We start from the raw sequence: 11,851 nt of genomic DNA on the forward strand, positions 1-11,851 counted from the left end.
AAAAAAAAAAAAAAAAAAAAAAAAAAGTCACAGGAAAACGCTTAGAATTGTCTTAGAACTGTCTCCTTGCCATTACTTTATTGTATAAAGTCAGAAAAACCTTTCAGAAAATGGAAAAATGTGCACAAAAATACACGTGTAACTTAAGCAATGACACCATGGATAAGCTTGGTTTTAAAAGATTGCATTAAAATAAAGAAATAAAATTATATTTTATTATAAATTTTCATTATCACCTTTTTATTTGTGGATGTTTAACTTTTTTTCATAAATTTATTTTATTTATTTATTTATTTTTGGCTGGGTTGGGTCTTCATTGCTGTGCGCGGGCTTTCTCTAGTTGTAGTGAGCAGGGGCTACTCTTCCTTGCAGTGTGCGGGCTTCTCATTGTGGAGCACAGGCTCTAGGCATAAAGGCTTCAGTAGTTGTGGCACACGGGCTCAGCAGATGTGGCTCACGGGCTCTAGGCGCATGGCTTCAGTAGTTGTGGCGCACGGGCTTAGTTGCTCCACGGCATGTGAGATCTTCCCAGACCAGGGCTCAAACCCGTGTCCCCTGCATTGGCAGGTGGATTCTTAACCACTGCGCCACCAGGGAAGCCCTAGCTTGTTGTTTTTTAAATAATATTTTTATGAATGTTACTGTTAATTCATATTAGAATAATGTATTTAACAATTACATTTTTATAAATACATTTTTATTTTAATGAATCTTTAAACAGCTTTGTTTTTACGAATGTTACTGTTTCATAATGTATTTATAAATCTTGACATTTGAAATGTATGAAGTGTATTTAATTTCACTTTTTTTTTAAATGAATTGCTTTGATAGCGGAACACCAACAGATAAATGCAGTAACATCATGATCGTTTCATTCTGACACAGCAATCATGAGTAAGACAAGGGTCTTCATACTCTTGGCATCAGTCTTAGCTGTAAGGAGGCTAGAATTGGGAGTTTGGACTGCATGGAACAGGACTGCAACTTAATGAAAATGGAAGAAAGTTTAAAATATTGTGTGGAAGGCCTTGGTGTTAAAAGACAATAGACAAAAGAAAGGCCAAAAAACAGTAAAGTAGAAATACAGTAAGGAGAATTTGTACTGGGTTGAGTGATAGGCTTCTGTGGCTTTATCAACAGTGCTTCACAACCAGAGCAGTCCTTCACTGGCCCTTCCAGAATATGCAGCAAATTATAAATTACCTCTGTTAAATCTAGCTGATTTCCCCCAACTAAAGGGACTTAATGCTTCTTGTACTACATACTCTGCCCAAGGAAGGAATAAGAAAAAAAAAATGAGTATGTCACTAGAAATAAACTGCATAAACGAAAGGATCCCAGTGATCAATAGTGCTTTTTTCATGGGTTTGTAAATTGGGGTTTATTTTTAACTGTAAGTTTAACTGTAACCTCCCTAAACTTTTTTTTTACCTGATTATAGAGAAAAAAAAAACCCTATTGGAGAAAATCCTATTAGAAGTTCAGTAATCTTGCTTTAAAGCACCCTATAAGATACAACTACATTTTTATAATACATCTTACATTTGAAAGCTTACCAATACATTTTTTTCCTCTCCATTTTCAGAAGTCCAAACTCACATAGTGGCATGAAAGCATATATTTAAATATCCTACCCTTTTAAAAGATCTGCTCCATGTGGTTGCAAAGCAAAACAGGTGAAACTTTCGGATATGCAGTGATGCTGAATCCTTGCTTACATGGCTATTAAACTGAACTCTGACCATATTTTACTTCTGCCAAGTGGACAAAAAAAAGCAAATGATACTTATATTACATAGTTTAGAAAATATGTGAAAGAAAAATCTCTTCCGATATACTGTAATACCGTAGAGGGAAAAAGACACTTGAGCCATAACAAAAAGTTACGTGAAAATATAATTAAAACAAAATAATTAGATTCTACTACAATACAGAACAAAGAGAGTAAATTCCAATCTAAGAAGAATCACCAAGAATATATCAAAATAGTAAAGACAAAAATCATACTATCTTGTGCCTGTCCCTTCCCTCCACGTCCCCAGTTTTAAAGACAAGGATCCTTAAGACACTTAAATATGGTCACTGGATACTGCTGCCTTTTTTTTTTTACACGGCTATATTTCTCCTAGCTGTCTAAAAAGGTATCAATAAGCAGACCTACCATTATTTGTATCTCAAAAACCACTATATGACTAAAACTTTAATGCAAGGCCTGGAAAGTTACACAACCCAAATTACACAAATCTAAATTTAAAAACGCTGCTGAGATTTTGAACACTAGTGACTGATTCTATTAACATAAATTAAGATGTTAATTAATATCTACTTAGTGAAGGCCAAAATGCAGGATTCTGGTACACTTATAAATTTAGTTTTGGCATCCCACACCGCTGCAGCACTCCTTACTGTCAAAAGACTGACTGTTACTCTGCATTCCTAAGGGCTACTTCCTGCAAGCCAGAGCACGTTTTTAAAAAAGTGAGTCACGCTTCGTTATCCATATACATTTGGCAAAAATCACCAGCTGAATTTGGTAAACAATTTGGGATAGTCTGTTTCAACAATGAAACAGCCCATGTTATTATTCTCAAAGAATACGAAAAGCCTCCCAGCTGCCCTCCGTTAAAAACTTTCTACTTGGGATGAGTATTTCCATCTCTCTAGAATACATCTGATCAACAAGACGCCCACTCCTCAGCAGCATCTTTATCCTCCCGAGCTAAAGGTTTACAGTGGACTCCCAGCTGTGCTCTCCCCTCCCCTCCCCCCATAAGGAGCCGGGCGAGGCTAGGCCCGACCCGGGAAAAGCGCACTCCTCGGTCTTCCACCCCAGGGAGCCGGGGCCGGGCTCCACTCCCCCCGCTGGCAGCCTGCGTCAAGGGCGGCGCTCCGGCGGCGGCGAGCCTGGTACCCGGCCCGTCCTGCTCACCTCGGCCCGGGCCGGCTCGGGGCCCTGCACGGCCGCGAGCTGCTGCTGCAGCTGCTGGGCAGGCGCCGGAGGTTCCTTGTTCCGGTGGCTGAGATCTTCGTCGGGTACGGCCCGGACCCCGGCCGGGGCCCACAGCAGCGGAAACAGCAGGAACAGAAGCAGCCGGGGCGCAGATGCGCGGCCGCTACCCCGGGCGGCCGCCGCCGCCATCCCGCCCGCCGAGACAGCCGCGCACGGGCGCCTCAAGAGGAAGTGCGGGCGACTGGAAGCCTCGACCCCGAGCCGTCCCCGGGCGCGTCCCCCACGCCTCGCCGCCGCCTTTCAGGGAGGAGCCTGCAGCATGCGGGAAGTGGCCAGGGCGGACGTGAGGCTTAGGTCAGGTCGGCGTCCGCGGCCGGGAACTCGCCCTCTCCTCGCCCACGGTGGCCACACGACTCCGCTAACTGTCTCAGCGCAGCCCGGCCCAATTCCTCCGGGCTCCGCCCCTAGCTGTGACGGCCTCCCATTGGCCCGGCGTCCGCCTCGGCGTCGTGACGTCCTCGGGCAGGTTGAGGTGCGACTCGCGCCCTCTTCCCATTGGACCCAGCGCTCCCGAGGTACAGGGCGCTGTGTGACCTTCCTCGCCTCGCATCCTTCTCGCGCTCCACCCGGGACCCGTTTCCCATCTGTCTGCCCACCGTCCCAGAACCGCACGGCTCTTTACTTCTTGTTCCCTCCTGAGTCTTTTGCCCTAATATCCAGTCAAGCCTGTCTCTTAGCCTTTCCTAGATGTCAAATTAGTTCGAACGCCCTGGCTACGTGGCAACTGCGGGAGCTGCCACAGCTTAGCCGGGTTCCGCACTCCACCGATTCTCGGTGCCGCCTCCGACCCGGCGATCTGCTGAGGACAATGTGCTTAGAGCGTCAGGATGCGATTATTTAAAACAAACCTCTGAGATGAGACTTAGGAAATAAGAAAAATTTCAAGCCTTGTTTTAGATGTTGTTTGCCTATAATCGCCCCCAGACCAAAAACATCTAACATTACCCTTTTCCTGTAACGCCTTTTCGTTTTACGTGTTTTGTGCCACACCTTAGACTGGCCTCTTAATATGTTTGGCTTTTGAAATTGAGTGTTTAGGATTTTTGAAGGATGGGGATTGGGGTGGGCAAGCCCAGGAAATAGGAAAGGATGATTGGTTGAGAATATTTTTACATTTTTTTTAAGTTGAGCTATTTAGTTATCAGAAGTGTGACTAAGGTTGTGCTAACCTTGAAGCCAAGGCACTATTATACTTTATATATTTTTTTATATATTAAGCCTGTGCTTTGTGAAGAACTAAGGAAGGTTATCAGTAAATACTGGAACAAGAAATTAATCCAACAAAACAATCTGTGGAAGAGTGGACAAACCTACTGTGGATTCACTGAAGATACCATGTTATGTCATGGGTTAGTAAAGCTTTTGTCCATGCTGTTCCTGTCTGTAACTAACTTCCTCCTTTCTGTGGTTGTAAACTCCTACTCATACTTCCAAAACCTGTTCAGGCCTGACCACTCAGAAGTCTTCCCCCAACACCTCCTCTTACAGATTCATCACTCCTTGCTTCATGTTACTGCAGATTATGCATGCTTCTATTATTGTGTAACTAGGATGCCGTACAGTTTGGCATACAACTATTGTACCTCCCAGTTCATCCCTAGGATGCAAATGTTTGAGTCGCACAAACTAGTAGAGGACCCAGAGGTGTGAACTATCCTCCCTCCAACACCCTCTCCTTTACACCCTACAGCATTTGCTGAGCTTAAGAGGTAACTGAAAGGAAGTCTGGTGGCTCAGTCTAATGACTGAGACAGAAGGGTGAATGCAGCAACACTGGCCACGTGTCCTGGATTCCTGGAAGGTGCTTGGCTTATTTTCTGGAATGGGCCCCTACACTCCAGAGCTCTCTAACAGGAAGTACTCATGGCTGAATTCCCAGCCACCTTGGCAGATGTGACAATGAGGACTTACGGGTTAAGCTGCAGGATGCCAATGCACCAGCCACTGAGTGAGGGGTGGCTCAAGGGCAAGGCAGCAAAGCTCTTAGCAGATGTAAAGAGACAGAAAGCCTTGCCCTCAGGGAGGACCTGCACAGTGGGGTCAGTGTCAGTGTCAGAATCTTGGCCAGAGTGGGGCTCTTCCAGGCTGTGCCAGTGCACCCTGATCCAAGGGCCCTCAGGCTCCTCAGCCAGTTTAGGCTCCAGGTGTCAGATTCCAAAGTGATCAGCTCTTTCCATGCCCAGGAGTGCTACATCAGGGCTGGTTCTAGCTTTCACCACCTTGAGGATTTAGAGCTATCATTGTTCTATTCCTCGCTGGTGACTAACTCCTTTGGAAAACAAAACAAACTAAAAACACAGGCAGTTTCCTGATAACTTTCTTGCAAACAGAGGTACTTACTTGACCCCAGCCAATAAGGATGTAGGAGGCTCAGCAATTCAAAGATGATTTTTTTTCTTGTCCTGGCCTACACAGAGTCTCACTAAAATGCAATCACTGGTGGGCACCCTTCTGGTAAGAAACCCTACTACATGTGCATTACACTGTATTTTTTTAAAATATAAATTTCATTTATTTATTTATTTATTTATTTATTTTGGCTGCATTGGGTCTTCGTTGCTGCACACGGGCTTTCTCTAGTTGTGGTGAGCGGGGGCTGCTCTTCGTTGCAGTGCACGGGCTTCTCATTGTAGTGGCTACTCTTTGTTGTGGAGCACGGGCTCTAGGCACGCAGGCTTCAGTAGTTGTGGCACTCGGGCTCCAGAGTTGTGGCTTGTGGGCTCTAGAGTACAGGCTCAGTAGTTTTGGTACACAGGCTTAGTTGTTCCGCGACATGTGAGATCTTCCTGGACCAGGGCTCGAACCCGTGTCCCTTGAATTGACAGGCGGATTCTTAACCACTGCACCACCAGGGAAGCCCTACACTGTATTTTAATGTTTTTTTTCCTTACTGAGCTTCAGATGGTAAGATTATGTCTTTTATCTTTTATATCCCTGGCACCTAGCTGATTTCCTAACTTGCTAATAGTGATAGCCATCATTACAGTAATAACAGTAGCAGGAAATCTTTATTGAGTGCTTATTCTGATCCATGCAGTGCACTGAATGTGTTACATGAATGATCTCACAAGGCAGGTACTCTTTTTTTTGATTTATTTTTTACACAGCAGATTCTTATTAGTTATCTATTTTATACATATTAGTGTATATGTGTCAATCCCAATCTCCCAATTCATCCCACCACCACCACCCCCCACCCCGCTTTCCCCCCTTGGTGTCCATACGTTTGTTCTCTACGTCTGTGTCTCTGTTTCAAGGCAGGCACTCTTAAACTCGTTTTTACAAATGAGAAATTTGAGACAGCTCAAGTAACTTTCCCAAAATTGCACAGTTTATAAGTGGCAGAATTGTGCTTGATATCTGCTTGTTGAACTTAACTGTGTCCTACTTACTAAAAAGCCAAACATATAAAACCAGCCAATTAATGGTGAACATTTCCATTATCATTAGGGGAGAATGTCCTTTCTCCACTCCAAGTTTCCATGAGGAGGATTGTTTCCTGGCTTCTGAGGCTTAACCATTTCACCTCTGATGATGGAAAGTAAATCTGGGAAGAGTAACTGAGCATACTGGGCCCAGTTCTGCCACCTTTGTCCTCTTGGAAGGTGCAGCCCACAGGGAAAAACATGTTTCTGCTGCTCTCCCTGCGGTCTGCCCGCTCCCAGTCCAGAGCTGCTTGGAACTGGGTGGAGACAGCTCTTAATTCTGAAATTCAGTAGTAGCTCAGCACACCTGGCTCCCAGACCTAAAGTCACTCCTGGGGGCCTGTCTCACTCTTTGTTTTCTTCCTCAGCTTTTCAGAAGTAAGGAAGAGGTGATGAGCTATTTCCTGAGCTCTCTTAGAGACCTCTCCCTGCACTCCAGTATCATCAAAGGGTGAATATAAGTGTTTTAACTTGAAACAGTCTACAGAGGAAAGGCCGGTTTGAAAAGCCAGGGCACAGAGTGATGAGAAAGGAGAGGGGGAAGCAGAAACCAGAAACTTCCTGCTAACAGTCAACTGAAGATCATTCAAAATTAAGGAGAAGGTGCTTGGCAAACTGAAATGTAAGTGAATGACAGAGAGCAATTTACAAGTTGCTGGACCTGCACAACTCTTTAAAGCACTTCTACTATGTGAAATGAAGCCTATCGCTACCCATAGGTATGCGAAAACCCTTTAGATGATGGGGATCTGGACCTTGTAGGGCACCTCCACTGGTCCAGAGGAAAGGGGAACTGACCTTTTAGGGTCATTCTTGGACTTGCCTAGGTTTCCACAAGCAGGCTGAAAATTCCAAAAAGAATGCTAAATATGTCTCCATGAATTCTTATTTATCCAACAATATGTTCACCATCTCTATCTAGCTGTTTCACAGGCATTTCAAATAAAGCCTGGGACAGAGTTCTCTTGATTTTCTTCCAAAAAGCTGTTCCTTCTTCAGGCTTCCATCTCAGTAGATGGAAGCAGCAAACCCCTTTAGATTCCTCTCATTTTCTCCTATTCCATATCCAATCCACTTGCCAAGTTCTGTTGTCTCTACCTCTAAAACAGATCCTGAATCTGTTCCCCTCTCTCTATCTCCACTATTACCACCTTGTCCAAACTAGGTGTCATTTCTTACTTGGACTGTTAAAATGACTCCTACTTGGCCTCCCTGCTTGCACTCTTGCCAATCTACAATCTAACCAGCATCCAGGGAGAGCTTTCAAAATTAATATAAGTCATTTCATCCCCCTGCTTAACATTACCTTAATGGCTTCTAAATGCCCTTATAATTAAGTCCAATTAATGCCCTTAGAATAAAGTCCAAGTCTGAATTAAAGTTCGATGTGATCGAACCCCTGCCTTCTGTGTGACTTCATCTCTTGGCTTTCTCTACCTCATGTGTCATGCCCAACCAAGCTTTCTTCCACCTCAGGAACTTTGTAGCTGCTGTTTCTCTTCTTAGAGTACTCTTTTTTCAGATCTTCTTTGGGTCATTCAGGGTAAATATCACCTCCTCAAAAGAGAACTTCCTGCCCATCCATCTGAAGTAGATTGCTCCCTTCCCCCTTGTCACTCTGTCTCACCTTTTTTTTCTTAAGTTGGGTTCTTTTTTTTTTTTTTAGTTTTTTCATAGCACTTATCACTATCTGAAATTACCTTGATTATCTAATTTTTTACTTGTTATATTATCTGTATCCCTCAACTAAAAGGTAAGCTCCATCGGGGCAGGAATCCTACCTGTTTCGCTCACTGTATTTCCAAGGTCTAAAACAGTGCCTGGCCATTGAAGACACTCAGATATAAATGAATTATTAGTTTAACGAAATTCTGGGAATGAAAAGAAAAGGCAAAGACAAATCTAGATATAGACATAGACGTAGTTTGGCTTGAAAACACAGATTCCTAATCTTGTCATAGCTTCCCCTTTGAAGGTTACCCTCATTCCACACCCAAAAGGCCTGAGCAGTTTTGAAGGGTCTTTTATGCCTTCTTTGTCCTTAGCCTGATTCTGAGAGGCAGAGTTCATCCTACTTTCTCCTCACATCCTAGTGTCGTTGAGTTCATTCATAGCCAAAGACAAGAATCAGTCTTTACTTCACCAAGAACCCTTCCAGTCAGAACATCTCTCCTCCCCAAATGATTGCCAGGTCCATTAAGGTCTGACAGCAACTGGGCCTCCAACCTCCATCCCCTCCCCCAAATTAGGGGGAATCCTCTTAGGCCATGTCAAGTCAATGCAGGAAGTTTGGTGACGCTATAAAGGGCAAAGATGGCTGGAAACTGGGTGGGGGTGATACACTTTCACTAAAATAAAACTTGAGTATATTAGTGAGAAACTGGGTCAAAATTATGTGGACTACAGGAATACAAATTCATTAGACTAGATAAAGGTCTTTAAAACGAGAAGACTGTTGCAGCCGTGGAGTGGAAGACCCTCTGTATCCCTCCTCCCAAGCCTTGAGTAGAGCTTCCCCGCCATGAGAAGTCTGCACACACTGAGACCTGTCCCGCTCCTCCCGTGGGCAGGCCTATAGGACTGTGACGCAGTATCTCAAATGGCAGAGGAAGGCCCATTTCCACCAGCATCAGACACATCTTCCCATACACCAACTTGAGAATGCTCCTGTTGCAAATGATGCAGAGAGGAAAGACTAAGTTATAAGGTTGGCATCCATGATTTTCCATCCTTCCTATTCTCCAAAAAGAAGTAGCTGGAGAAACAGCCTAAGAGGACAAAACAAGTTTGTGCAAGGGCCTATCACACAGTAGAAGTAAAACCCCACCACCTATGTCAGGGAATAGCAAGCTCAAATGCCTTCAGGAACTTAAACAGAGGAAAAGAAACCAGTGGGGTCTCCAGCTCTGTCTAAAGCAGGTGAGCATCCATTATCCTGCCCTAGGCTGTTGCTAAACTGAGGAGCATGACCCCAAGTTTATCAGATATTCCAAATGGTCAAGGGAGAAGCCATGGATTAGAATTTTTATGTGATATTTTCTAATTTTTAAACTAGGATTACCTTCCACTAAATGTAACAGAAAATCTAAAACACCATCTGGTATGAATTAGATAAGAAGGTTTTCCTTCGTGAGAGGCAGTTCAGAACTAACGTAGTAGGTCCCAAGGGATCAGGGATCCAGGTCCCTTCCAGCCTTCTGCTCTATCATTACTAGGGTGCGGCCTTATCTTTATGACCCAGTATAGCTGCTAGAGCTCTAACGGGCCGGTCCAGACAGCAGGATAGAGGACCAGCTGGAAAAAGAAGGGCCACAGGACACATGTCTTTTAAGGAAGCTGGCACAAAGCACATCTGCTTACATCTTATTGGCTAGAACCTATAGCTGCATGGCCACTGTTAACTGCGATGTCACTTTTCCCAACTTCCCTCGCAGTTGCGTGTGTGTGTGTGTGTGTGTGTGTGTGTGTGTGTGTGTGTACAGAGAAAGACGCTTATGTTTAAGGAATTGGCTCAGGTGATTGTGGGGACTGGCAAGTCTGAAATGCTTAGGGCAGGCCAGCAGGCTGGAAGCTCAGGCAACATTTTTATATTGCAGTCCTGGAGCATAATTCCTTCTCCAGGAAACCTCAGATTTTGCTTTCGAGGACTTCGATTTATCAGATGAAGGCCACCCTCATTACTGAGGGCAATTTGCTTTACTTAAGGTAAACTAATTACACATGTTAATCACACATATGAAACATCTTCACAAGCAACATCTAGATTAGTGTTTGAACAAGCAATTGAGCACCACAGCCTAGCTAAATTGACATGTAAAACTAACCATCACAGCCGCTCATTAAAAAATGTTCAAAATTGTGCTGGCAAAATAACACCCGAGTCTGATTTGGGCTTCAGCCTGCCAGTTTGCAATCCTTCCCCTACACTAGAGCAAGGAGCTCGGCTCTTTATAGCCCTAGAATATAACAACCCCATATACCCTCCACATAGCTGGAATCACACATGTATGATAACAAGAATCCTGCAGTCCCACCCTTTCCGGGAGACTATACCTAGATAAATAGCTAATCTCAGGTTTTTGTGTATGTGTGTTTTTGTTTTTATTTTTGTTTTTGCCGCTGTGTTGATGGTATCTGATAAACAACAACCTTTTGTCTTTGACCTTGTTCTAGCTCATTAAATTATTTTCACTGTAAATTCCAAGCTTTCTGGTGCTAGTGGTTTAGAGAGGAGGGCAGGCTGAGGGGGCAGGCAGGGCATTTTGGCTAATAAAGCCAAACCACCAGTCACTCTGTTCCCTGAGGACCACCCAGACAGAGGAATGCCACTCTTTTCCACATTCTCCTCAGACAGTTCTTTTAAACTTGCTTTTGTCTTTCAAATCTAACTTTGATACAGTCAGCCTAGAAAACTGCGGCCTGCTGCAAAGTTATTTTGACACTAATTTGTAAGAGGGCTTTATATGAGTATTTATTTTCTCATTTTTATATGTATTGTGCTTGTTTTTCCTAATTTTGTAAACATTGTTTATGATGCCTTTCTCTGTAATTCTGTACATGCTTGCTGCTTTTCTCAGTCTATTTTAACATTATAGGTACTAGAAATATGACCCATTAAAAGCACTGATACACAAATTATATCACTTAGAAATCCATAACTTCATTAAGTCAGAAAGACAGAACTAAATTTGTTTTGGGTAAATGTGCATCTTCTTTTAAAGTTGTTTTATGTAACAATCATCACACAAAAATCATTTTAATTAAGTGGATCTTTTTTATTAGCCTTATGGGAAGCAAATTTGGTTTATCTGGTTTAAATGCTTTTCCCTGATGTTTCATTTTCAAATGTAAGTAATCTCTATGGTGATTTCCTATCTACGGTAAAGTTCACTAGAAGTCGTCAGTTCTGAAGAATCCTAGAAGGGGAGGGCCCATATTGTGGTGCCATTTCTCTGATTTTGGAAAAAATAGCTCTTCGTACTTGAAAATCACAGAATGCTGACAGGACAATCTGACCGACTTACTGCTTATAAAGTATGAGTTTGACCCTCATTTGAATGGATGTTTATCCCTATTAATCTCATGCTTTGGATGGCAAACACTATAATTTTAATCAGGATGCCAACCCATTGGAGGCATTGTCCCCAACTGTTCTTTTGTGACGTCCGTTTTGGATCAAATACAGATTTTTCCTTATGCCAAATTCTGCACTCTGGCCCATAGTATTACATTGTTTTACTCTTAACATAGGTAAAACGCCTACCAGCTGATAGATTTTTGTATGGAACACATTAAGAACATGGATTTTCTTGCATATCTTGCTCTTTTCTCTACTTCTTAAGCATTCATAGCACAAACTGTCTTCAATAATGGCTTATGATGAAAATTTGAAAATTTGTCATTCTCTGACCTGACC

The 11,851-nt window shown here is 43.2% G+C and overlaps 1 protein-coding gene across 1 annotated transcript in view; it reads right to left on the bottom strand.

The window, feature by feature from the left end:
• The window catches only part of TMEM165 (transmembrane protein 165), a 25,813-nt gene extending 22,462 nt beyond the window's left edge, over positions 1 to 3,351 (bottom strand). Inside the window, exon 1 of the mRNA XM_007121134.4 lies at positions 2,930 to 3,351. Within this exon, the coding sequence (XP_007121196.1) occupies positions 2,930 to 3,139 (210 nt within the window). The 5' untranslated portion in view covers positions 3,140 to 3,351. The remainder of the gene's footprint in view (positions 1 to 2,929) is intronic.
• Between the last annotated feature and the right edge of the window lie 8,500 nt (positions 3,352 to 11,851).

The sequence above is a fragment of the Physeter macrocephalus genome, chromosome 7 (assembly GCF_002837175.3).
Source record: "Physeter macrocephalus isolate SW-GA chromosome 7, ASM283717v5, whole genome shotgun sequence".
NCBI classification, from domain to species: domain Eukaryota; kingdom Metazoa; phylum Chordata; class Mammalia; order Artiodactyla; family Physeteridae; genus Physeter; species Physeter macrocephalus.